A 27960-nucleotide genomic window follows, 5' to 3' on the forward strand; every position below is an offset into this window, starting at 1 on the left:
AGTGTGTGGGACCACCTAGTCTGTAAAGGAAACACCCCCCCAACATCATTACACAACCCTCCACAGCACTTAACACAACCAACTCATAAAGTGAGTTCAAGGAGCCCCAGGGGAAACCCCCCTTGTCAGTAGCTCCTTAATATAAGTGAACCCCATACTCTTTTGGGTTTTTAGAGAAATACAGTCGACACATGTTTCGTCTAAGTGACTTTTCAAGGCTTCTGTACCACAGATAAACATATAAGAAAAAATTATGATTGTTGAGTAGTCAATGGCAAAGTGATGTATACCTCAATTGAAATGCATTTAGTCAGATGGTGTATATTGTAGTTCTAAAAATAAATAGCAGGGTAATAGATGTCCTACACAATGTTTGGACAGATGTGCAGTAACAAGGTCACGGCAGAACTGGTACCTGCTGATCATCTCGTCATTTTGCAATTGACCACTCAACAATCATCATTTCTTATTAAATATATCCAAGCTTAGAATTGGAATGAGTCTTGTGAATACTGGGTTCTCAATTGTTGGGGAGAATGGAAAAGGAAAGGATGATTTTAAGCATTTTGGTGTTGTTTTGCTCATTATCTTAGCTTGACTTTTCCAAATTGGCTTGCAATCCTATTGTATTGTGTTTCTCACTTTAAAATGATTTGGTATTACTTGTAGCTATCACACATTTCTCTGGCAAACTGGCTGCTGTTTGTGCCAGTGTTACTAGGGGTTGAGCAGAAATTCTCTTAGAAATATGATGTAACCTAACCAGATTGTGTTTATTAAGCTTGTTGTGCACCTGTAGCTGAAAAAGCAGATCAGCCATCTCACTCATGGAGTCACTTTTGAGATCCTGGGTCAAGGCAAGCATGTCCAGTCTTCCTACTTCAGACAACAGTGCAGTTCTTCTGAATATTCACAGGTCCAGGAGTGTTCTGATAAGAGGTTCTGACAGTGCTACATTTTAATACCCAGTGTCAGTGGGGGATGACTGCTTTATCTAACCTTCCCTCTTTGCTGGGTTTTGCTCTAATCTGTCAAGGGGGACAAATGGCAGGCAGGCTCTGCATGCCAGTGACAGGGTAGACAGCTTCGGAAATCAGGAAAGGAGTGGGTACAGCTCTCAGGCTCCCTTTGAAGCTCAGAAAGGTTGAGAACAGGCCCAGGCCATCGAGTTCAGGAGAAAAACACCCAAGGCCCTTTTGTCTCCTGTCTGGAAGTAATACACATCACACCACAGGCGATCCATTAGGTCATGTGACCCTGGACACTGACAGAAAGGAACATATGGTTTAGGCAGAAGAATTGCAACTTTCTAATAGTGGAATTTTCAGAACAGTAAATTAAAAAGAGGTAGCCTTTCTGAAGTGAGAACCAACTTTGGAGTTTTTCACTGCCAGGACATGTAATACCTAAGTACACATGCTCTATTATTTCTTAAATACCATGTACTCTGCCCTCTGAGCCTTTGGGCCTTACCTTAGAGGTGACCTATAAGTATTAAGAAAGAAGGTTTACGCATGGCCAAAGGTTTATTTAGCCAGGTCAGAATTACAGTTTTTTTTAAAAACTGCACTCACAGTGACACACATAAGGCATGTTTTACAGTGCTACTTTAGTGTGTTGCATAATGAGTGCTGCAGCACCCAATACTATGTAATTTACGGGCTTTGGGTATATGTAGTACCATCTACTAGGGACTTATTAGTACATTAAATAGACCAATCAGGATTATACCAATGTTACCATGTTTAAAAGGGAGAGTACAAGCACTTCACTTCTGGCTAGCAGGGGTAGAGTGCACAGAGTCCTGAATTCCAACAAAAAGTCTACAAACCTTTACTAAAGTTTAGAAAATCAAATTCATAGTGATTGCCATAAAAACAAAGCAGAAGGATTTTGATAGCATGCTAAGGGGACCAAAGGAGAGATTGGAAAAAAAGAAAAAAAAAGTTTTATGGCTCTAGTAATAGGTCTTTTATTGCATTGTTTTTTAGTATGTAGCAAACACAAAGTGAATGCCCATTCTAGGCACCAGTAAGAGCATAAGGCATTAAATATATAAAACAATGGAAGAAGAATATTACATGTATTATATTATGTTCAACAGGTGCAAGAATGGTAGTAATACATTTAGGACTATTACAACTGTTACTTTTACTATTGGTGCAACGAGTCCTACCTCTACCACTCCTACCACTACAACTACTGTAATAGTAATACTACTAAAAATATTCTTAATAATGTAAATAGTAAATGATGCAAAACATAATTTTTTCATAGTCTACCTTGTACTGGAAGGTCTTATTCCTCACTCTGGAAGGGCACGAGTTGTTAACTCCTATATCTCTCTGATATTAGACTCCTGCAATGGCCCAGGACCTTCTAGCTGTAAAGCTTCAATACCTGGAAAATGCTACAGCTGGCCTGATAAGGAAGCTCTGCAGGTTCTATCACATATCTCGGACACACTGCAAATCTGCTCTGGTTCACAGATCTCCATGGGTTTCAGTTTCAAACCCTCTGCATCATTCACAGAGCAATGCCAAAAATGTCCCATTTCCGTGAACAAAGCCTGCTGAGAAGCCCCACCTGAGCTTAAAGCATCTCCTGTGGATCCGACCAGAAAAGAACAGAAGGGGGGGAAGAATCACCTTCTTGGCCAAGATCCCTGCGTAGTGAAACTCTGTATTCGGTAGACTTACAAAAGATGCTGAATTCGGTTGGGACTTCTATCTTACCATCAAAATGCATTTGATAGAAATCAGCAAGAAGAAAAGTGGAGAAAAAGGAACAAAATGGTGAGACTCTGGAAAATCGACAAACCATTGCCATTACTGAGAAGAACAACTGTGCTAAAGTGATGAATTTGAATTCCAAGAGGCCACTGTCAACCTAGCACCCGGACACTAACTTACAGTGGATCACTTTTAACAACTACGCAACCAGTTTCAGAAATGTATCATCTCAGTGCTTGCACCCAAATGACAGATTCAACCAAATAATGTCTGCTTCTTCACTGGTTAGTCTCTGATAAATTCATAAGGGGGTCATGTGATAGGAAAGAAGGTCTAACTAACATTTTGACTTTAATAATGTAATCTTCTTTGTGCACAAGTAGAATTAAAAAATGTCTAAAACAGATTATCCTTCTGTACTTTACTTACTTATTTTATTGTGCACGTTTCACGATTTATACTAGGGGAAAAATCAATTACAAGATTGTTTAATATCAGTTACAAAGAGCCATACACTCTGACGCAAAGTTTAGAGCTGTTCCAAAAATAGGTTTTTATTACTTCCAAAAGATACTTGCCTGAAATATGGAAATGATATGGTCGATTCGTAAAACCTCCAGGTGGCCACAAGATCCAATCTGTGTGGGTTGGTAGCGTAATACCTCCAGGCGGCCTGAAAGGGGGAAGAGACAGAGGTTTATACTATGAATACAGGTGATTATGGTTCATTTTGACATGCAAGTTTCTTAAAGACTGTGAAAGATCACAATATGTTATGAAAATTCACTGATCAAAATCACTTGATTTGAAGTATGCAGTTTACTGAAATGGCTCTCCAAGACTCCTATTTAAGAGTTAGGAGATGCATTATCCCCAGGAGGATAGCGCCTGACTCAGTTGTGATTGGGCTAGTGTTTCTGCACTCAGTGTTACTGGGTATCGGTCTGTACCTGCTAAAACTGTTGGGAGTTACAGGGCAGCCAGAGTGACAAAAGTAAAGCCTGTTCCCCGCCCAACACACGCACAGGAGGAGCATGCAGCATCCCCCAAGCAGCCCCTGACCACACCCACAGTACTCTCCCCATCCCACCGACCCTACAATGAAACCTGCTGTGCCCTCTTTGCAAGCATTTACCACCTAACCAGAGCCGGAAGTGCCCTAGCTACAGGAAAACGTGTTTTTTGATCCTGGCACACATGATAATTCCCCATTTTTGGAGCTGTAACTTCTGGTGCCAGGGATTAGAAGTGGAAATACCATCCAGAATTGGGATCTCCAGTTCAGCATCTTACCAATTAATTCTCAGTATCTCTTGGTGGGGGCCTAGGAGCAATCCAGAATGTTACCATGTTCTGGTTCACAGATCATCTTTATTCTTTTTAAACTGTGGAAGAGAATCATGAGAAAATGAATGCCACTTTATTTCTCTACCTTACATTGTTATAATTTTTTGATTTCCTGGGATCATCATTACAAAGCCTACTTTAGCTCTGTTTGAGAAAAATGTGTGTCCGCATGTTTAACCAATATTGTGGGGAACAAATCGATGCTCACAGTGTTGTTAAACCCTGACAAAGCCAGACAAAAGCCATCTCTGTGAGGACCAGTGTGCTACAGAGACCAGTCCCTAGAGTGTGCTTAAGCACTTCGAGCGAGTGCACTAAAACACTAAAAGTTCAGTTATAATCGCTTTGACTCTGTTACAGTCAAAGGCAGGGTTGGGACGGGGGGGGGGGGTTATCTTCCATGACTTGATAAGTAAAATAAACACATAAAATCCACTCTGTGTACAAAAGAAAAGATGCAATCCCTATGTTGATCTAAATAAATCTCATCTCCTACTGCCCTGTATTGAAAGACTTCCACAGGAGGAAGGTGGTAACATATTTTGTAATGATTTCATACAAACTTTAAGACTTATGCCATAATCTAAAAGCAGTGGCACTGGTGTTACTAGCACAGCCAATGGGTAATTTCACCAATACCACTAAATCTCTAATTGGGTGATCTCTGAATTAAAACTCTTATTCAGCCAAGGGCAAAGATGAAACTTTTAGCTAGTCCCAGCTTCACCCATTTGCCCACCACAGTCACCCACTGGCCGTAATTGCCCTCCACTACAGGGGTGGGTTGTCTGTTTTTACAGAAGGCACTCCTGCCATACTGATATCCTTCTTCTGTCAGCTGGTTCTGCGAGGGAGCGTGGTATAATATTGCTGATAATACCACGAGCTGGGGGATGCTGGGGATGCCTCAGGTCGGAGAGAACCAAGGCTCCCTGGTAACCTTAGTGACTGCTTTTCGCAGGGTGACCAAACCCCAGCAAAAATGGAATCCCAGGCATTTTCTCACCAATCCTGCATATTTACCTCCACATGGAATGAAATTCTATGGATTACCATGCTGCTTTGGTGGTGGAAGTTACAAAAGTGGTTGGGCTAAGGGATGAAAGACTGCAAAGCAGGCCGGGGAAGACTAAGGATGGCTGTTGCAGTCTGGGGGAAATCACAGTAAGAGGGAATATAGTGGTCTACCACAAGCTCTGAGCTGGAGGCACGAGTGTCATCTTTCCTCTCCACCAGGCATTTGAAATTCTGTTAGCAAGTAAAAGTATGTAATTCTTAAATGACAGGTATTTAGTGGGCTGCTGCACTACCATTAGGCAGCCTCATGAATAATGGCTTGAGTTGGTACTCTCCACCAAGGTTTAAAGTGGGGCCTAGGAAACATCAACGTTTACAGTGCATCCTCTGGTATGTTATATATTATAGAAAAAAGGGAGACATTTTCCTTTTGCCCTACCTTATCTGATACTTTGATCATATGCTCTCTAGCTCATAGCTCAGCAGCCTCACCCATCCAAGGAAGCAGTTAACAGTGCTTAAGTCAGCTCTGAAGGAGGAAGGGATTGGGTGAATTGCTCTGCATCAATCAGCCAGCTGTCATCCTGTGCCAGGAAGAGGCCTCAGGCCACTCAACAAGGGAGGAAGTACAGACCTTTTGAGCCAAACCAGAAGGGGGATCCTTTGAAGATTTGTTGGGGAAAGGCCCTGGCTGTGATATCAGAGAGGGGTGAAGCAGAGATTCCCCCAGAGCCAATGTGGCAAGTGACTCCTGGGTGACGCCATTTTGAGTTTTCCCAGAAGACTGTGCTGGAAGGTTGGGTCAGGGGTGGAGAGGTGATGTGGCACATCAGGACAGGCCACAGACGCAGCCCTGATGGACCTTTCCTCCCCAATTTAAAAAGTCCTGTGGAGGGGAGAGAGCTGTCTTGGGTGCGCTTTTCTGCAGAACACTGGGACTGGAGGCTGGCACCAAGGAAATTAGAAGGAAGAACCCCCTGAATTACATCCAAATTAAGGACTCCATCTCTGATTGATCTCAAGAGCAGTAGGGCACACCCCAGGACCAGGAAAGCTGTTCCCTTTACACCTCCTGAGGGCCAGTTTGGGTAAAGACTGGGCTCTGCGCAAGCAGAAGAGGCCGAGATGAAAACAAGGTGAAAGGCTGGCACAGCCAGTGGAACCTACTCCCTACAAAGTTGTGGTTTGGAGTTCAGGAGACCTGCAGAAAGTGCTGCAGGTCGCCACCGGGAGCAAAATGAGATCAAGATCCATGAAATCGCCCCAGCGGGCCTGAGATATCCCTGTTCGAAGTGCTGTGACCTTTGTCCTTTGGCAAAACTTGTAAGGAAGCGCATGGTGCTCCACCGCCAGTTTCAATCTTGCCCCAGTGTGGGCCAGGGTCTGGGGCCTGCCTCCAGAATAGGAAACATGCAGGGAAGTGTTATTGCGCTTTCCCTGTGTAGAGGAGGAATGCTGGGGAGTGCCGTCGCACCCCCGTGATATGCGGAAGGGGCACAGGACCCCATCCATGGGCCCCATGAGTAAGGAACTATGAGGGAGCACTGTTGCACCCCCTCACAATTTCAGGAAGAGGCCTAGGACCCCATCCATGGGTCCCGTGAAGATGGAGTTGTGGGGAAACACTGTCACACTTCCCCTGTATGTTTGGGAAGGGGCCCAGAACCCCATCCCTGGGCTCCGAACATGCTGCTGCATTCCCCTTGATGCACCCTGCCTTCCCCGCTCCCTGCACCCATGTCCCTGGGGAGCAGGAAGGTCAGCAGAGCAGTGTACATCTGCCCACAGGAGCGGGTAGCTCCGAGTGGAAGGGCCTGCTCCCATGTCACATGCCAGTGTGTTATCCTTGTGAGAGCAGCTCTCAATCAAAGGAATGCACCCGAGGGGGACATCGTAGCACGAGGCTGCTTGAAGAGAGCTGCTCTCCAACATAGGAAAGCTGAACATGGGGTGTCGGGGTAAGACTGGGTACACGCGAGGGGATGAAAAGGTGGTGTGAGGCAGAAATAACAAACAGAAAAAAAAGGAAACACATGCAGCTCTCCCTGTTGCAGTGGAAGAACCTCTGCTTTAATATGCATACAGCTCAAAGGAGCGTCCAACAATGCCCGGGATGGCCTGGCTGCATTATTTTAAGAAAATCACTCGATCTGGTTGTGGGGTGGCACCAGGAGAACAGGGTAACCCCTTAAATGATTGCTAAAGGGCAGAGAGCTGCAGGAGCAGCGCAGCCTCCCCCCAAAAGAAGTACCTGAGTTACCACCCTACGTTTGGTGGTACTCCAGAAAGATAAGCCTTCAAGGGTTTTGAATGGTTTGATAAGCACTCCCTAGGCTGGAGCTTTTTGCTCTTCAGCTAGGAATGATGCTCTCCTTGGAGGAAAGAGTATAGCTGCAGTGTTTGTTGCCTACAAAGGTTCAATGAGAATTTTCATGTTGAGAGACATCCCCTAGGGGTCAAAGGTGGTACTGTACATTTGTGTACATACAACAGTGATGTCCTTTAGGGGCTGTGTTAAACGTGCAGTAGTAGGTTGGATGTGATTCAAATATATGCTGCAATTTTCCTATGCTTGAATTGTGTTATTTTTGACAAACATATAAATCACCCAAATATGCCTATACATTAGTCTGGCAAGTGCTTTATTTAAATGATGAGACTGCCAGCCACTTGTGATCAAAGTATATATGCTTTATTGCCAGTTTAAAGTGTTCTTACCCTAAGTGATACCCAAATATTGCATTTGAATAAAAGTGAATGTTCTTGATATGAGATTTGTTGATCTCAAACTCCCCTCAGAGAGACACGGATTACGCAATGTCATCCAAAAGTGTTTACAACAGCTTGTGCATATTTGCAAATTGTTGCATAACATTGAGTACTGCTTGTGTAATAAATTGACTTTTTCCTTTTTCAAAAGAAAAATCACAGAATGGACAATTATTATTTGAGTGTTACTATTGTGTACCTGTGAATCTGTATTGCTAGCCCACACCACGTCCCTTGAGTAGGCCTTGGACTGCTCTGCTTCACTACCCTGTGAGAGTAAAGTGCTACAGTGGGGTGTTTGGTTCCCAGTGGAGGACAAATGTGGACCATTAATTGTGCAGGCCGCACAACTAATGGCTCATTTTCTAACATTTGTCTTCTGATTCTCTGGTCCCGACCTGTATGCATCTCACTAAGATCCAATTCCATACTCATGTGTTACTATAAAGCAGTTTGATCTAGGTTAATTAGTGGGTTTGTGCCTGGCTGTCCACCTCTCACAGGAAATTGTGAACATATCAATAAGCAATAACTATGAATTGCTGAAAATTGTCTTTGTCCTTTTCCGACTAATATTAATGGCTACATTGCAGCTTAAACTACGGCCCAAAGTCACAATAATCTCTCACAGCCAAATTGACCAAAACTACAGTTGCCAATATTAAGCCTGATGAATAAGCACTGACACAGGTAAAGCAGGAAGTACATCTCCTAAGGTCACCTACATTCTGGAGACACCCAGTCTTTACTGATCTATTATTTTTGTTCCTTTTGAATTTGTGCTGGTACAATTAAGTTAGATCAAATCTGTAGTAACTGATTGTTAGACCTGGCAGCTCTTGGCGTGGTTTCCATGTGCTATTTTGCTTCTGACCCCCTGTATGTGGATCCTGAGCTGTAATTCGTTATGCTGGTTTTGATACTGAGGGTGATTTACAACTGCTAACCAGTGCTAAAGTACAAGTGTTCTCTGTCTAAAAGGTATTGGTAATCGTTTTTCCAAAATTGGCACATCTGATTTACTAGTAAGTCCCTAGTAAAGTGCACTATGTGTATGCAGGGCCTGTAAATCAAATGCTACTAGTGGGCCTGCACCACTGATTGTGCCACCCACATAAGTAGCCCTATAAATGTGTCTCAGACCTGCCACTGCAGTGTCTGTGTGTACGGTTTTGCACTGCCAATTCGACCCTGCAATTGTACCCACTTGCCAGGCCCAAACCTTCCCTTTTACTACATGGAAGGCACCCCTAAGGTAGGCCCTAGGTAGCCCATGGGCAGGGTGTAGTGGTAGTGTATGTTAAAGGTGAGACATTCACTATTGTGTTTTACATGGCCTGATAGTGAAATACTGCCAAATTGGGTTTTCTCTATTGCAAGGCCTATCTCTCCCATAGGTTAACATGGGGATTGCCTTTATATATCTTTTAAGAACAGTCTCCCATTGGGAGCAAATAGAGGTATGGAGTGTGGGGTCTCTGAACTCACAAATTAAAAATACACCTTTTGGTAAAGTTGGTTTTTAGATTTTCTGTTTGAAAGTGCCACTTTTATAAAGTGGGCATTTTCTTGCTTAGCCATTCTGTACCTCTGCCTGGATGCTGAAAACAGGTCTGGGTCAGACTGACAGTTGGGCTGTTTGTGAATTCACTCTTGACAGTGACACAAAGGGAGCTGAGATGTGGCCTGCATATCCTGATGAGTCTTCCTGAGCCAGAGTGGAAAGGAGGAGCTGACAACTGCACTTGAAAGGGCTGTGCCTGCCCTCACACAATACAGTCTGCAACCTCTTAGTGTGTGTCTTAGGCAGTGCAAGGAAGAGGCCCGGTCTTGAGCACTACAAATACTTTCCTTTTAAGTTTGCCTACTTCAAAGACAGAAACATCTACATGGCCCGCTCACAAACATCGCCCGATATCACAACCTCAACATCATCTCATACGCCGATGACACCGAACTGATCCTCTCCCTCACCAAGGGCCCTGCCATCGCCAAAACCAACCTCCACGAAGGAATGAAGGCAATCGCTGAATGGATGAAGAACAGCTGCCTGAAACTGAATTCCGACAAAACTGAGGTCCTCATCCTCGGCTCCACCTCCACCGCATGGGACGACTCCTGGTGGCCTGCCATACTGGGAACTGCACCGTGACCCACCGGCCACGCACGCAACCTGGGATTCATCCTGGACTCATCACTACTAGTGACCCAGCAAGTGAACGCCATCTCTTCCTCCTGCTTTAACACCTACCACATGCTTCGGAAGTTCTACAAATGGATCCCCACTGAAACCAGAAGGACAGTCACCCAAGCCCTCGTAAGCAGCAAACTGGACTACGGCAATGCCCTCTACGCAAGAACCACGGCCAAGCTCCAGAAAAGACTGCAACGCATACATAACGCCGCTGCATGCCTCATCCTGGACATCCCCCGCCACTGCCACATCACAGCCCACCTGAGAGACCTACGCTGGCTCAACAAGAGAATCACGTTCAAACTCCTCACCCACGCACACAAGGCACTGCACAACACCGGACCAGAATACCTCAAAAGACAGCTCTCCTTCTACACCCGACCCGGCAGCTTCGCTCTGCCAATCTTGCCCTCGTCACCGTCCCACGCATCCATAGAACGACCACCAGTGGTAGATCGTTCTCCCACCTCGCCGCCAAGACATGTAGCACTCTTTCCCATCCACCTGTAATAGACACAGGATCTACTTACCTTCAGGAGACACCTCAAGACATGGCTGTTCAAGCAGTAGAAGCGCCCCCTTCTATCAGCACTTTGAGTCCCTCAGGGGTGAGTAGTGTGCTTTACAAATGCTCTGATTGCTTGATTGGTTGACAGGGTGTAAACTGACTGTCAACTAGAGTCCCCATTTCTAACACTGATCTTGGTTAGATGTTGTCACTTTAAAATTCAAAAACGAGCTGTGATCTCATGAAGGAAAAAAGATATAATATTTTGAAAAGAATAATTTAAAGTTGTATTAATCCACAAGAGTTTGGTCCAACAACATTATCGCTTCAAGTGCTAAATAGGACTACATTTGCCATCTTCTGAAGGTCTCAAGTGAAGAAAAATATTTAAGAGTTTTAAAGAAAGCAAGGGCATATTATCTTGAAAAAAAGATAAAAGATGCTTTTTGTTCCCAGATAATTAATACAAATGTTAACTTCTTGGAAGGTCTAGGGATATTCATAATACAACAAAATATTCTTAATAGAAAATTATGGAATGCCATTTAAACTTTTCGGATTGGGGCTTACTTTTTACTCTATTCCTGAATCCCTACTTTGATGTGATGACAAATGAGAACAACACAGTTTGGCCAGCCAATTTTAGAATGTCAAGGCCATTTAACTGATTCTGACTTTTATTATGTCCAATATACTGACAATGAGTATGCACTACAGCTAGAGAACCGTACTTGTCATTTTAAACGTTAAATTTTTTTCTCTCTGCAAATCTAAAATTGTGATCTTTTCTTGCATGTGCTGAAAAAAGCTTTTTAATGTCAATATTTCTGCTTGTCTCTACTCAAATGAAATAGAAATACAAGAGATCTACAAGGATAATTTCGTGTCAAATATTGGAAGAAGCAGTAGAAACTGGAGTGCAGAGGTCTGCAAACCAAAAACAGTGAATTTCTTACTTAACAGACATGTACAGTTGCCTTTACATTTCTACTTTTATACTGAATGTAGGGCCGTAACGCAAGTCCCCTTCATGGAGCCTAAGGGTGCAGCTCTTTTGGGGGGGAGGGTGGGTGTTAAGGGGGAGAGAGGAGGGATTTTCTGGAAAATAGTTGGGTACAGGTGCTTTCAGTCGGGTATGGTGAGGTGACCGTCGGATTTCACAAGGAATCTTTACATAAAAACAGACAAAAAAGCGAACATTCCTCTTTCCCTCTCTGCTTTGAAAGTCTTCAAAAAAGTCTCTTTAGCCCCTCTTATGTGCCCTGCTTGTTGTATAATATATTTTGACATCATATGCCAGCGTGATTGTTGGAAAATCTGAAGCAACCCCCTCCCCCCACCGTCCCAAAATCCTACTGACCAAGCTACGTTCCTGGTGGAGCCCCAATTCAACAGAAAGCCTATGAATAACTGAGTTTCGGGGTCCCTCACGACTCTCCAGGTGTGTTTGAAAACAGCATTTTTACTTAACTGTAACTAAACGTTACATTATTTCCCAGTGGTGTAGAAATAGCACAGTTGTTTATCAAAAGTAACTATGACAACTGTTCATATTTTAAATCAGCTCTCGGCATCCACTGTGACCTTCAGGAAGACCAACTAATAAAAACCATTTGTAGCTATTATTAATTGCTGCAGTTCACACAGTCGACCACTGGAGGTCATTGCAGGTAAGTGTTACAAACATACATTTCGAGCATACCAAAGATAAGACCACCGTGCAAACCTGGATGAGCTCAGCAGCTGGTTTTCTTCTCTTTTCAAAATGCTTTTGACGGTGCTGTTCCTGGACCTTCAAAGCCAACCCAGAGCCCAAAATACCCTTGAAAAAAACCAAAATATTATTCAGATTATGCACTGTACACTGGAGAAGAAACAAACGACTACAGGGACCCCTATTTATTTATAAATATTGTCAAAGCACGAAGATTCACAATTGCACTAGTTCACAAGCCCGGTATATGTAGAGACCTATCTTTCACCTTAATCCCTGGTTTACGATACTATAGACATAATACACACAATTTCAAATGAAAAAAAACATGCTTAAAGGCTAGCATTGGTTATTTAAATATTGCATGCAAGTCCAGATACATGCACATGTGTAAATGTACCATGGTTTGTTCCACTATCATCGTTTTGCTAATTCACTAACGTGAGTATATCCACTGTGTAACTGTTGTGAATTTACGCTGATAATTTGCCCCTATTTTCCAAATCAAACAAATTGCTAAAGTATGTCTACTGTGCGTTACACCAAATGTAAGGTAAGGAAATTGCACCACTTCAACAATTATCTTGAATTTTCATTTATTTTCACCATAAATTATTTTTCTTTGACATGGCGCACCTTTGTGTCACATTCCTATCTAAATCAGGTGAAGTTCACCAGGAAAACAGTTCGAATTTGCTGCTGCATACTCAAAAATATGTTTATTTTTTGCAAACAATTGTCCCTGTTCTCTTTCTACTATATCCTTGCAATCTATGCTCCCCATAAATCCCTTTTTGATCTTTGGTAGTTCTGGTCATACCAAGCTTTAACTGTCAAGAGAGTGTGGGGGACGGTAGGGTTGTGAGGAGGCAGTAAAGACGAGTCAGAGAAGAGCAATAAAGATTACAGGTAAATAATTACCTCCATGTCCTTGTGTTTCTTGTCACCTTTCTGGCTATATGAGGGTATTCCAAGCCAATACCCATCTGCTGACAGATCATTTTAAGAAAGTGAGACCAAGACATAATACTGCTTCACTTTTAGGGTCGAGAGCGCAAGTGCTCTAGGCTTCTGTATTCTCTCTGTGGGCTTTTAACCACGCCCACTGCATGCCCATCAGTTTCATTGGTTCGTGGGCTTCCCTTTTAAAAATCGCTTGATTTTATTTATGACAGGCATGCATACGTCATGCCTTTTTTGGTGTTTAGCCCTCTTTGAGCCAACTACTGAAAACATACAAAGGTCCATGTTTTCAGCATGATTTCTGGACAAATTTTTATTTTTATTTCCTATGCAGCGTGATCTCTATGCACATTTGCCGATATGTTTGACTGTGAGCGAACGTCTGTTTCATTTTGTGCGCTCCTTCACTCTCATGGGGTGGCACTTTAAATCGGCTCACTTATGAAAAACTGTATTACTTTTCATTTTCATTTTATGTGGTAATAAATGCTTAGGGTTATTGGAAAGAAGCAATATTTGTCTGTGGGAACTTTCAGAAACACCAGGCAGAACTCGGTCTGCCAAATTGCCTGGATGGGAACTTTCCACACACAGCTGTTAGTGCTGGGCAAAAGTGTGAGGGGAAGGCCATGTAGTTGCCATACAAATCTCTGATAAAGAGATTCCTTATGACCTTGACCACAACCCCTCTGGTAGAATGACCACTGATACCCAAAGGTGGCACTCGACCTGATAAGTCATAGGGGGTTATTCCAACTTTGGAGGAGGTGGTAATCCGTCCCAAATGTGACGGATTTACCACCAGCCGTATTACGAGTTCCATAGGATATAGTGGACTTGTAATACGGCTGGTGGTATATCCGTCACTTTACCGTCACTTTTGGGACGGATTACCACTTCCTCCAAAGTTGGAATAACCCCCATAGTCAGGAACAACTGCTAATTTTACCCAATTACTGACATTAGCGGCTGATTGGTTGGGAAAATGTTTTTTTTTTCTGTAATCTGCAGTAAGCAGATATGAAACTTTGGGCAATTTGCAAGTTCTTGCTAGCTTTACATCTGCCTGCCCCAAATAAAAATAAATGCAATGCAGGCAGAATGCCCTACACAAAACATCCTCATTCCATGCAGGAGTGAAACAATGTAATTATCTCAATGCTCATCCCCCATCAATGCATGAAAGCAAGCGCACAAGCAGGGGTGCTGGTGTGCAGCATCTGTCTGCTAGAGTATCAGCAGGACCCTGCAGGCAGGCACTGCACACAGACCTCCCTGAGTTCTTTTTAAGAGCACTGTCAGAGGTCTGGGTAGAGTATTTACCTTGATGCAATTACCACTGAGTTAAATACATTAACTGGCCACTTAACAAGTCTCCTAAAAGCAACTATGTTGTTTTTTCCCCTCACTCAGGGAGCATTAAAGTACCTCTTATTTCCTCTCTGCTGTTGGAAAAAAAATTGAGAATTTATCATTCTTTGAAATCCCTGTGAATACTTTGCCCTCCCCTACTGCTGATGCTTTCCACCAGCCACAAATGTGATCAGCCTGGATCACATTTAGTAAATAACAAGCTTTGTATTCCATGAAGGAAGATTCTGAACACAACCTTGTAATACAATTTTTTGTTCTACATGAATTTGGACAGTTGTTGTGAAAACCTGGACCAGGACAAAGAATAACTTAATTCGGAAGAATCTTAAGGTATGAGCCAACTATCATCAAGGAACTTCTTTCCATCGTGTCTTGCTGGAGTTATGGTCGGAAGAAAACAAACCTTAAAAGTTAATAGAGATAGCGAAGGCCAGATGCAGGAGAAAATGGCCGCTTGCTAGAGCAACTCCGACAGCCTGAAACCTCAATCTCCCCTCATCTGAACATATACGTGGCCCAAAACTTCATTATGGCACAAGCAACTGGTGGAAACGCCCATCACATCCTCAAAGTCGAGCTCTGATCAACAAGTGAGTTGCAAGCCGAGATAGGAGCGATGCGGCCTGGTCCCGCATGTGCACACCCAGTACCACACTCCTTTTGGAGGCAGATATCTGGCATGGTAAGGGAGTGGACACACCACTGAGATACAGGGAGTGCTCCACTCCAGAAAAACCTGGACACACCCTGAGGTAGATAAGAGCACAAACCTGTGGATGCAGCAGGCACGGACCCAGGGGAACACACCAGATCTGACCCAGCAGACCATCGCAAGGGGCAGAGGAAGGGGCCTGGGTGTGGCAGAGGAGACGGAGAGTGGGCCCTGAGGGACTGGTCACGATTCTAGTGGGTACACAGCAGAAGGAGTGGACCTGTGGGACCCGGCCCCAGGGCTCTCCTCTGACTCAGACTCAGAATGATCCACTTACCATCATCGAGGTGGCAAGCCTGGAGTTGAAACGCCTGCAAAGTAAGACTGGAGAGATGTGCCCAGCAGGGGCCACAGATGCTGTACAAATATGGGCTGGACCTGGGAAACAAACTGGTGCTTAATCACCCAGCCTTACTAACTGTCGGGGAAGGCATGGGTCCAGGCACAGGCCCAACAGCAAAACCTTAGGATGGACATCGGGGATCCCCACAAATACAGCAGTTAACCAACACCTAAGCGGCAGAGTCTGGCGGTCTAAGGGCTTCGCCCTCTCCTGCTCAACCTATATCAGAAAAATTATCCATTACTGTAGCCATCAGGAAGCTCAGAACTAAGCAAAAGGACATAATGGGTGGTCCCCATTCGACCCATCTCACAGGCCAATAAGACTGCTTCCTACTAAGGGAAGACCACCATGTCAGGTGGAAAAGGGGCAAAAGGGGTGCAGCAAAACAAAATATATAAATATACAGTGACTGTGAGTGCCCAGGAGCCTACATGACATCATGTTGCTGGGAGTCTGCTTTTGCAGAACTGTGCCTTGGGACAACAGAATGTCAGAATACAGGGGCTGCGCAACTTCTGCCAAATCAGTACTGTCATACCAACATACCTAAGTAGCACACAGCGCCTTACTTGCCCTCCTAACCTTACAGAGTGACAAGTAGTTGTGGCTATCCAAAAGGCACAACACTCTAACCCACTTTCTCCGGAAAAAGTGGAAAACAGGTCAGTCCTTTTCATACATTATCTCAGACATACATATCCATAGCAAAAGTAAAAAAGACACAATGAAAGTACACAACATATTTATTGCAACTAACATAGTGTATTATGAAGCAAATTAGATGTGATTACAATACTGGCAATATTTATGAAAATTAGAATAGCAGTTAGAAAACTGTATAACACAAAGAGTTCCACCATAATGCAAATCTACTGGTGCCTACACTGTAATTGTATGTGCAGGAAGGCTATTTTTATAATTTATGATCTCTTGGAGCAGAGAACCCCATGCCCCTTTTTGCGTAGTCAAGTGGTCCTCATAGGGAAATGTAATTCCAGTTTACACAGGCTGCATGCCCCAGAGGGCATTGTTCCCCAGATGAGTCAGCTCTGCTAGAATCCTCCTCTCTAAAAGTAAACACTACAGGGCCTAATTTCTAACGTTCGTTTGATACAGTGAAAAGCTAATGTGTTATGTCTGGGAACCTGGGAACAATTGCTGGACGGACAGCAAACAACACCTGGCACTTGTTGTGCCCACTGAACAGTCGGAGAATGTACAAACAGAATCCCAGGAAAGTGGTTGCTCAGCAAGTGATATTACAGTGAGTTTCAAAACAATGAGGCAAAAGAAAAATGTGCAATGTACACCCATGCAAGGCAAATACATTGTGATTTCTAGAGTGGTAATGAATGAGGCATAACTATATTGAGTCCATAAATAGGCCTCATGACAAGCAGTGACAGTGTGGATAAATGATTGGGGGCAACAAATGGGGTGATACCTCGCTAACAGACATATTAACAACAATTCAAGGACTTGAAAGATGCACTGGAACCCAAAATAGGCTGTCACCATAGAAGTCACTCTCCTGAGAGCAGACATACATAAAATCAGCGACCACGTAACATGCACAGAACATCCGCTGACCATGTTGCAGGAGGAATCCAAATGACTCAAAACAAAAGTTGTCCAACTCATCAGATATAATGAAATCATGATGGCGAGGCTGGAAGACTTTGAGGGGCACGCAAGCCGAAATAATATCAGTGCAGTGGGGGTCACGGAAAGGGCAAAGGGGTTCAGCATGAAACTGTTTCAGGAACAGCTTATCACCCAGACATTAAAACCCAAAAGACTATCAACATTTTTTCACTGTTGAGCGAGCCCACAGTGCACTTTAAGTGACCGTCCAAAGGCATAGGTATGTTGCAAGAAACACACCTGAAAGGTAGCCACTGTAAAGCATTAAAAAGATATAGATATACAATGCTGGCGCTCAGGCTATCAATGCACCTCAAGAGGAGTGGGACTACACAAAAAGTCTCCATCATTCAACCCCCAACAGTCATGGTTCGATCCACAGGGTAGATATGTAATGCAGACAGGGCTCTAGGAAGGTCTTAAATAGAACCTATGCTTAATATGTATCCGAGCAAAACTTCAAACCCAAGCCCTACCAGGGTTTGGTGCAAGGCTGCTGCGCATTCCCCCTGGCACACTAGTCATAGGGGGCAGCTTCAACGCAGTAGTCTGTGAAGATGGCAACAGAGGAACCACAAAAGAGAGCCGTGGGGCACATAGCACCATCCTGGGCTTCCTGGAGACAATCAGGTTAGCTGACATATGACAAGTCCCATAATCCACTGCAGAGGCAATACACGTTTTACTCCAGAGTGCACAAGAGCGCCTCATACATAGACTACTTCCTAACATAACACCTACACACAGGGAAACTTGCGAAAGTTTGCCATCTTGCAAGGAGAATCTCTGGCCACTCCCCAATGTGGGTGGAGTTGCAGGGCAGAGAGGACAAGACAGAGTTTGGTCCATGGATCCATGGAACCTGAAAAATAGGGACATAGTGACCAACTTAAGAAGACAACAGAACTGTATGTCAAGAAAATACTTGAACCGTAGACTCCGCAGACATGCTCTCGGAGGCCTACAAGACAGTGATAAGTTGCTAGGTGGTGTCACTTAGGGAGAAAAAGATGAAAAAAGAGCCCAAATGGAAAACCTTGAGACAGAGCTCTTAAGCTTAGAGAAACACTTTCAGCAACAGGGAGTAAACAAATTAAGACATAGGATGAAACAAAGAGAATGTAGAGATTTGGCTGACAATAAGGCTACAGCAGAGTACATCTCTATGCAACACAAACACTACGATGTAGGATATAAAACTGGGAAATCATTGGCCTATCTAGACCACAGGAATCAAGCTACAAACTGGTTGCTGGAAATTAGGAACTCATCAGGTGTAGCAGTGAGAGGAAATCCTGAGATAGCAGAGGTATTTGCTGAGTACTACTCCAAAACGTATGCACCTTCCACTTCTCAAATCTGGTCCAATATATGGGAATTTCTTAACGTCATTAAACTTCCCAGACGTTCAGCAGAAAATAGACAATTCCTAGAGACAGAGACTAAGACTACATAGATAGCCACATCAATTAGATTGCTGCAGTCGGTCAAAACCATAGGACCTAATGGCATACCCATTGAACTATATAAAAGCAAGGCCACCCAACTGCTGCAGCGCATGTTCCACAATAGTTATTAGAAGCCGGAGAAGAGGAGAAGCTACCACAAGACCATACACTAGCCACTATCATGGTCATTGCAAAGGAAGGCAAACTGCCTGATGACTTTGCGTCTTACAGGCCAATCTTGTTGCTAAATGCTGAAGCCAAGATACGGGTCAAGGTTTTGGAAATGAGATGCAAGAAGTAGGTCTAAGATACATATCCAGCTATATAAAACTTCAACCTCTCATATTGTGGATAAAAATCTGGACTAAGCCTGAAACGCTTCTATGTAGAATGGTGATACAGGACTCCCTTCTTCTGTCACAATTTCTAGATATACCCTGGCTTAGATATGTTTACCTTTCTCTCCTATCATTAGGACTAGGAGATTTTTTCCTTAAACCAGATACCTTAAGAAGACAGGACATCAAGAAGGTCAAAGACATATTCTGGCAGAAAAATCAGGATATGGACCCAGTCTCTTGCTTAATGAGCCAACGGACAAGATTAGAGACACAACAACTTCAACCGAAACTGTATTTGACCATCATTAATCATGAGCAACAAAGGTTTTTACTCACAAGACTACGTCTAAATACCCTACATTATCTGGTAGCATTCCCAGTTGCTGGAACCTGGTTTAAGATCCTCCCTCCCTGTTGCTGCGATGGAAAGACAACTCAAAGTACATTACATTTTATGCTTTTTCGCACTTTATACACTACTCCAAGAAAAAGGTTTCTACGTCCGTTATTTCAATCTAACAGTATCAGAACTAGCCAACTTGCTTACTCCCACTTACATGATTTGGGAACTATGGACATAATCCAGGCTGTGCTAAATTTTATACATGCTGCTTTTGGTGCTCGGAAAATGTATTAACAGTGTTTTTAGAAATTTTTTATGACTGGAAATTCTGTATGTTATTCATTTATTTTATGTCTTTTATGGTCTTTTTGCACCGAATAAAGTAAATTAAAGAAAAAAAAAAAAAGACATGCAAAGGGTAATATTTACATTGATTGGTCCACTCAGAACAGTGAGATTAAACTCAACTTATACCATCTATACAGAGTCCTAGGACTGACAAGCACAGTGCTGGACCAGACGCTAATACTATCTCTAGTTGCCACATTGGCATTGACATGCTTGAATGGCCTTATATCTTTACAGCCCTGGAGAAAGTGGGATTTGGGCACCACTACAGGTGATAGGTGAAGCTTTTATACCATCAATCACTTGCCAAAATGAGAGTCAATGCTATGAAATCCAGCATTTTCAAGCTGGTTAGGGGAAAGACACAGGGATGCCCACTATCTCCCATGAAATTTGCTTTGGCACTGGAATCCCTAGCTGGGTGGGTCAGAAATGACCCAGTCATCCGAAGCATGAAATGTGCAGACATATGGGAAGAAAAAATATCACTGTACACAGATGATATTTTGCTGGAGCAAACAGTCACAAGGATCCTGCAAGTGTTCAAAATCTTTGGTAGCTAATCGAGATACACTATAAACTGGGGCAAATCAGAGAAGTGCCCCCACACAGGAGGAACACCACACCTTTCACCCATGCTACCATTAAGACTTGAGGCATTTCAATAACTTGGCATGTGGGTATATCTGACGGAGGGGTATGTACTACTGGGCTGCATAAGATGAGTACCAATCAGGGGAGACAGACACAAATCAAATCAAATCAAATCAAATCATTAACATTTATAAAGCGCGCTACTCACCCGTGCGGGTCTCAAGGCGCTAGGGGAAAAGGGCAGGGGGGGGGTTACTGCTGCTCGAAAAGCCAGGTTTTTAGGAGTCTCCGGAATGCGGAGTGGTCCTGGGTGGTCCTGAGGCTGGTGGGGAGGGAGTTCCAGGTCTTGGCTGCCAGGAAGGAGAAGGACCTCCCACCCGCAGTGGAGCGGCGGATGCGAGGGACGGCAGCGAGCGCGAGGCCCGAGGAACGGAGGAGACGGGTGGGGGCGTAGAAGCTGAGGCGACGGTTGAGGTAATCCGGGGCCAGATGTAGCAAGCAGTTTTGCCCATTCTGTGTCTATGGGAAAATGTGTTCGTACATATGGCCCCCGGTCCCTTGTTGTGGAGGGCTTTGTGTGCGTGGGTGAGAAGTCGGAAGGTGATCCTTTTGCTGACTGGGAGCCAATGCAGGTGTCTCAGGTGTGCGGAGATGTGGCTGTTGCGGGGTACGTCGAGGATGAGGCAGGCCGAGGCATTTTGAATACGTTGCAGGCGTTTTTGGAGTTTGGCGGTGGTCCCAGCATAGAGGGTGTTGCCGTAGTCCAGGCGGCTCGTGACGAGGGCGTGGGTCACGGTTTTTCTAGTGTCGGCGGGGATCCAGCGGAAGATCTTGCGGAGCATGCAGAGGGTGAGGAAGCAGGCGGAGGACACGGCGTTGACTTGCTTGGTCATGGTGAGAAGAGGGTCCAAGATGAAGCCGAGGTTGCGGGCGTGGTCTGCGGGGGTCGGTGCGGTGCCGAGGGCCGTGGGCCACCAGGAGTTGTCCCAAGCGGACGGGGTGTTGCCGAGGGTGAGGACTTCCGTTTTGTCAGAGTTCAGCCTTAGGAGGCTGAGCCTCATCCAATCTGTGACGTCCTTCATGCCCTCTTGTAGGTTGGTCTTGGCGCTGGCGGGGTCCTTGGTGAGGGAGAGTATAAGTTGGGTGTCGTCAGCGTAGGAGGTGATGATGATGTCGTGCTTGCGTACGATGTCGGCGAGGGGGCTCATGTAGACATTGAAGAGTGTCGGGCTGAGCGATAACCCTTGAGGTACGCCGCAGATGATCTCGGTGGGGTCTGAGCGAAACGGAGGGAGGTAGACTCTTTGGGATCGGTTTGAGAGGAAGGAGGCGATCCAGTCCAGGGCCTGGCCTTGGATCCCAGTGGAGCGGAGGCGGGTGATTAGGGTGCAGTGACAGACGGTGTCGAAGGCAGCCGAGAGGTCGAGGAGGATGAGGGCGACTGTTTCACCGTTGTCCATCAGGGTTCTGATGTCGTCTGTGACTGAGATGAGGGCGGTTTCAGTGCTGTGGTTGGTTCGGAATCCGGTTTGTGAAGGGTCGAGCAGGTTGTTGTCTTCTAGGAAGGTGGTCAGCTGTTTGTTGACGGTCTTCTCTATTACCTTGGCGGGGAAGGGGAGGAGCGAGATGGGGCGGAAGTTTTTCAGGTCGCTCGGGTCAGCCGTAGGTTTCTTTAGTAGTGCGTTGACTTCGGCGTGTTTCCAGCATACGGGGAAGGTAGCAGAAGAAAAAGAGGAGTTGATGACGGCCTGGAGGTGCGGGCGATGATGTCGTCGGCTTTATTGAAGATGAAGTGAGGGCAGGGGTCCGATGGAGCGCCGGAGTGGATCGAGTTCATGGTGGTTTTGGTTTCTTCGGTGTTGATGTGGGTCCAGTCGTTGAGGGTGATGGTCGGAGGTGTGGGTTCGTTGATGCTTGGTTGGGTCTGGTGTCCGAAGCTGTCGTGGAGGTCGCTGATCTTGCGATGGAAGAAGGTGGCGAGGGAGTTGCACAGATCTTGTGAGGGCGTGACGGCGTTGGCGTTGGGGTTGGAGAACTCCTTGACGATGCTAAAAAGTTCTCTGCTGTTGTGGCTGTTTTTGTCCAGTCTGTCAGTAAAAAAGTTCCTTTTGGCAGCGCGGATCAGGTGGTGGTGTTCGCGGGTAGCGTTCTTGAGGGCGGTCATGTTCTCAGCGGTGTGGTCCTTGCGCCAGGCCTTCTCGAGGGCGCGACAAGTTTTCTTCGATTCTTTGAGGGTGTCAGAGAACCAGAGAGGTTTTTTGGTGTTGGCCTGTCGATGCGTGCGTTTGAGGGGAGCAAGGTTGTCTGCGCAGTTGGAGATCCAGTTCGTGAGGCTGAGGGCTGCGTCGTTGGGGTCGGTGGTGAGGGTGGGTTGGTTGGCGGCGAGTGCGGAAAAGAGTTGCTCTTCGGGGATTTTGTTCCACTGTCGACGAGGGATGGGTTGAGTGCGGAGGTGGCGGGTCTCGCGTCGGAATGTGAAATGTACACAGCTGTGGTCGGTCCAGTGTAGAGCGGAGGTGTGGCTGAAGAAGACGTGTTTGCTGGCGGATGGGCACCAGGGGGTAACCCACACTACTATACAGGGTCCAGCCACTGGGGACACTACCGTTCCACACTGACACAATGTTGCCTGTGTGGAGAGAAGTAACGGCGTATCTGGATGGAAAGGCACCCTCATGGAAGAAACCCCACTTTGGGACAGTGATACTCTGAAATCAGCCCTACTTTTAGAAACTTAAGCACTCAACTTTTCGGCATCAAAAGAACACATATTAGAATTTAATGTGGAAAGTGAAACTACAAAAGTGGACCTAAGAATCCCAGAAAAATCACAGGAGGTATGTAATTTGTCCACAGGGTGGCACTCATGAAGGCCCGTGAGGTTTTTCATTTAGACTTGACCATGCTAGAACATTCTTCATCACACAGCGCACCTACTCAACATTGTGCTCTAGTTTTAGTTCTCTCTTTACCATTGCAGTGCATTTTAGGACATGTAGTCCCTTCTGTTCCCAACCTTGCTCCCATCATGTCCTACTGGTGGTACTCCATTTTGCATCATGATTCCTGATTACCTCAGAAATACTGACTCTTTTAGACATGCTCTAATGGCTTGTCTCACTCTGTTCTGCAGGCTGTGTCTGGTTTCCCAGTTCTCCCTCATGTGCCTGCTCACTTACATAGTCTTCTTTTCTGCACATTCCTCTATATCCTTCCCTTCACTGATGGTTTCCTGATTCCCTGAGCCTAGTCGATGACTAACACCTGGCTCAAGCGTTGCACCTGTGCTCCACCCCTTTGCCTCCAGCTATTTCTGCCCGGAAAACTCAGTATGCAGTGGGTCACAATAATCTTTTCTGCTTCTATGATTCCAGGCTTTTCCTTGATTGCTTGTACCTTGATTCCATTTCACTTCTTGTTCCCTACTCCCTTCTTTGTAGTTTGGTCTGAACTACTCATGTTACTTATTGTTGCTGCATCTCTGCCCTTTCTTCTACCAGTGGTTTAGTTCTGTCTGCACAATCCCTGCCCCTGTGGAATGCAGGTTCTACGTCTTGAATTATTTTCCCTAAATTTGTGTACTTTGCTTCAGTCCTGCCCCTGTTGTGTGTAGCTTCTCTTCCTTGGATTGTTTTATTCCCATTCCCACAACTCTGATTTTAGTCATGACCCTATTTGTTCAATCTGGCCTGGCTTTATCCTGAGCTCAGTTCCTGTTGTCAGTGTTACTTGCTCTGTTCCCCTTTGTGCTAATGTATTGATCATTCTTTCTGAGACTTGGTTCCTCTCATAGAGACAAACCTAGCACTCCTCCCTTAAGAGCTGCTGGGTGTGTTCCAGAATTCTTTAAAGTAACTGCTCCCTGCCTTTTCTATTATTGTTTCCTCTCCCAATGAGATCACTACCCAAAGAGCATATAAACTATTATTTTAAATAGCTTGTCTATTGTACTTCTGCTTGTATAGTCCTCTTTCCTTCTCACTTTTTATTGTTCAGTACATGTTTTGCCTGTATCGTTTTTTCTTTGCAGGCATTAAACTGTTCAGTTCTATAGCCCGATCCCAACCTGTTCCAGCCCACAGTTTATGTTTTCTACTTTCCTAACCATCGGGTATATTGTTTGTGTACACTACCACCCGAACCCCATACAGAATTACCCTATCCTCACTGAGGTCGGACTTGCCTTGTTTGTCAAGTTTAATCCCAATCTTTGCTGAGATCCTGACAAAGCACTTGAGCCAAATGTTTCAGAAATGGGATCCATGTCCTTCAAGGTCAAAATGGTGTAATCAGGGAAATCTGAGCTTTCTCCATCTGAATCTTCTTGAGCAACTTTAGGAGATAGTGAATGGGGGGAAAGCATAAAGTAGTTTTGGAGGCGACTGGATTGATGCCCAAGGTTAGGCACACTCAATCGTAGTGCAGAACCATGAGAGAAGATTGTTCTCTTTGGGCTCAAATAGGTCCAATGAATGATGGTCTGATGGGATTCAAGAAATTAAAATATCAGTGGGTGCAAATAAAAGGAATGTGAGGATGAAAACACCCAACCAAAATGATCTGTCATGACATTTTCTGAACCTTCTAGGTAAGTTGAGTCAATAAACGAGAAATCAGGCTGGCTTTGCCTTTAATCCTAAGGAGTGAACCAGTTGTTCAAGTCCCTGAGACCTGGTAATCCCCTATCAGTTCATACATATCATTGCTACATAATTGTCAGTTCTGACAATGACCACCCAGCCTTTCAGAAGGGGGTAAAAGGTGCTGAGGCCCAAAATATTGGAATTACATCCCTCTGTTCATAGACTTGTCTGCCTCTGTGTGAGAGTATTTGCCCTGAATCATTTTTATGCCTATTGCGGATGCCCAATACAATGTCATGGCATCAAGTGTGCTCTTCATAGGAGGTAGAGGGTCCTGGGAGATCCTCTACAACACTTGGCTGTCCTTCAACCACCATTTCAGAGACCATTAGTACCAACAGAAAGATATCCAGTTAGCCAGCAGATGTTGCACTAGAGGCTTCAGGTGTAACCTGGCCAAGGCACTAATGTAGTGGTGGCTGACATGTATGCCTGGACTTTCAGTCAGTGATTTGCTTATACCCAGTCTGTGTCCAGAAGAGTCTCAAAATGTAATTGTAGAGTGATCATATTTATTTCTAAAAGGAACACTCACACAAATCTGTTTCGGAACTTAGCACCAATGAACAGACAATTATGTGATGATTGTAGTTGTGATTTGTCCCCTAATGGAAAGAACCCAAAATCCTAAAGAGTCAGGTACACCACTGCAGTGAACTCCTGAGCCGTTAAAAAGAACGGAGCACTAATTCGCCCATTGTCTATGTAAGTAAAGAACTGTAACCCCTGATATTAGAGAAAGGCAAACACAGGAGTTAATACCTTTGTGACAATTCATGGAGATAAGGACAAGTTACATGGAAGGACTGTTCTTTAGAAGTGCTCTTCTTGCATTGTGAATCACACACATTTCTGGAATTAAGGATGCCCTGTAACATAAAAATAGGCTCCCTTAAGTTCCAATTTATCAGAGTAATAACTGACTTGAGAGAAACATCATGAGTCTCACTGATGCTATAAATTGATCGATTTCTTTCAGGTCCAGGATAGGCCATGCATCCTCTGAAGGATTCCTTACAACAAGCACAATAGAGTACATTAATGCACCCCTCTCTTTCACAGGTACTATGGTAACTGCATTCTTCTTTAATCAGGCTTGATCTCCAGCAATGAGTTTGGGAACAGTAGAGCAATAGAAACAGGAAGAGGAGGGATTGTACTGGAAGATGAAATGGCAACTCTCTGATGCCAAACTTAAAGACCACAGCCATTGATACACAGCCTCCATTGTGCTGCAAACAAGCATAATCTGCCTCCTACTGGGATTTGTCTGGCTTTGGCACATTCAGGCTTTTGGACGCTTTTGACTGTTGTGGTTGATGGCCAAGGAAAGTTGGCATTGGTCAAAGAAAAGAAAGGAGTCCTCTGACAATAGTGCCCCATGAAATTACATCACCCCCAGGGCCCTGATGATGTAGTTTGTGGAATCATATTGAATCTTTTGTAGAAACCTTCCAGATGGAAATAAGTTACATCTATAAGAATAGCCTCCAAAAGTTTGCAGTAACTTTTTATATACAGGAAACATTTCCAAGAGTTCATCCAATGCTGGACCAAAGAACTCAGAAACCAGAATTTGAAGATGAGAAATTATAGATTTTTGGGGCTCAGTCAGCTGCCATGGTTGCATGCAAATGCCCATTCACCATGATTACAACAGAAGACGGTCAGCTGCACAAACTGCAACAAAAGTTGTATCAAACAGGAAACGAACAAATCAGTACAATCCATAAATCTTTTTACATTGTAATACAATGCCTGAAAACTTTCAGTAAGGCCCCCAGATGCACAAGCTGCATGTGGCAGTGCTGAAACAATCATTAGAGGCAGCATAAACTTGTTAAGTACCCTCTCTACAGGACTGGATTGCCAGCCTAAGAAATGAAGAATGTTTCCGAATGCCTTATGGACTGGTAAAGAATCTAAAGGAGATGTTCCATAGGATGAATACAATTATCTGGCTTTTCAGTGGGGTATTGAAGAGTAAACCTGATGTGTGGTACCCTTCTCATAACTGAGGAACTTGCACAAACTTGTCTGTTTAAGGTTTTGGATCTAAATCTTCAGTGTCTGCCTTCCCTGTATCCACCCTGGGGTGTTTTGGATGAGACAGTAAGGCTGAGGAGACTGTCCCATCAATGCTCACTTGTATTCCGCTGAGGTCAGGAGTTGCTGTTGAATCAGCAGACTCTGCCATGTGACACGTGTTTCCACTGCACTTTTGTCCTTCCATTTTGACTCAACTACTAAGCCTGCACAAGCTAGGCCTTTTTGAACAATGTTTGAGTCATGAAGCAGTCATATCCCTGTGGGACCACAACTTCAAAAGGAATCGCGGCTTGCTCTCTAACTCTAAGGACGTTCAGAAGAATCACAATCTCTGGTTTAGAAAGCAGAAGCACCGACTGAGCTCAAGGTCTTTATTGTTCTTGGTCCTCGAAATGAAGACAAAAATACAACTCAACACTCAACGAAGTAAACTAGCAGAGAAACAGAAATCTGTGTGCACAGACTGGTATCCACATACACAGACTATGTGACATGCAGTCACCTGAACACATAAACCAAAAGACGTGTTATTTTATGTTGATGCTTGTATAGCCCTACAAGCTGATTAAAGATATATCAAAATGGCAAACATGACAGGAGAGTGGAAATGAGGAAAGAAGTCTAAGGGGATAACGAAGGAGCATTATGAATCGAAGCATGGTAGTTGGTAGCCTGGTAGGAGGAAGCAGAAAGAAAAACTGGCAGCAAGAGAGAGTGTAAGGGGCATTAGAAGGGAGGAGGTACACATCGGAAGGGGGGCCTTGAGAAGAATCTGAGCATGATAGACAGCTAAGAATGAATGGATGTTACAGTGATATCAGGGCATATCTGTAAGGACCAGGTACTGATGTCTACAAACCAACACACAGGGGCT

At 44.5% G+C, this 27960-nt stretch overlaps 1 protein-coding gene across 2 annotated transcripts in view; it reads right to left on the bottom strand.

Annotated features, from left to right (window-relative positions):
* The window catches only part of KCNQ3 (potassium voltage-gated channel subfamily Q member 3), a 660337-nt gene that overhangs the window by 162899 nt on the left and 469478 nt on the right, over positions 1 to 27960 (bottom strand). For both annotated transcript variants that reach the window (XM_069220769.1, XM_069220768.1), the window contains exons 7-8: positions 12294 to 12389; positions 3311 to 3405 (exon numbers count right to left, since the gene is read on the bottom strand). In XM_069220769.1, the coding sequence (XP_069076870.1) occupies positions 3311 to 3405; positions 12294 to 12389 (191 nt within the window). The remainder of the gene's footprint in view (positions 1 to 3310; positions 3406 to 12293; positions 12390 to 27960) is intronic.

Source organism: Pleurodeles waltl, chromosome 2_2, assembly GCF_031143425.1.
Source record: "Pleurodeles waltl isolate 20211129_DDA chromosome 2_2, aPleWal1.hap1.20221129, whole genome shotgun sequence".
Lineage (NCBI taxonomy): Eukaryota > Metazoa > Chordata > Amphibia > Caudata > Salamandridae > Pleurodeles > Pleurodeles waltl.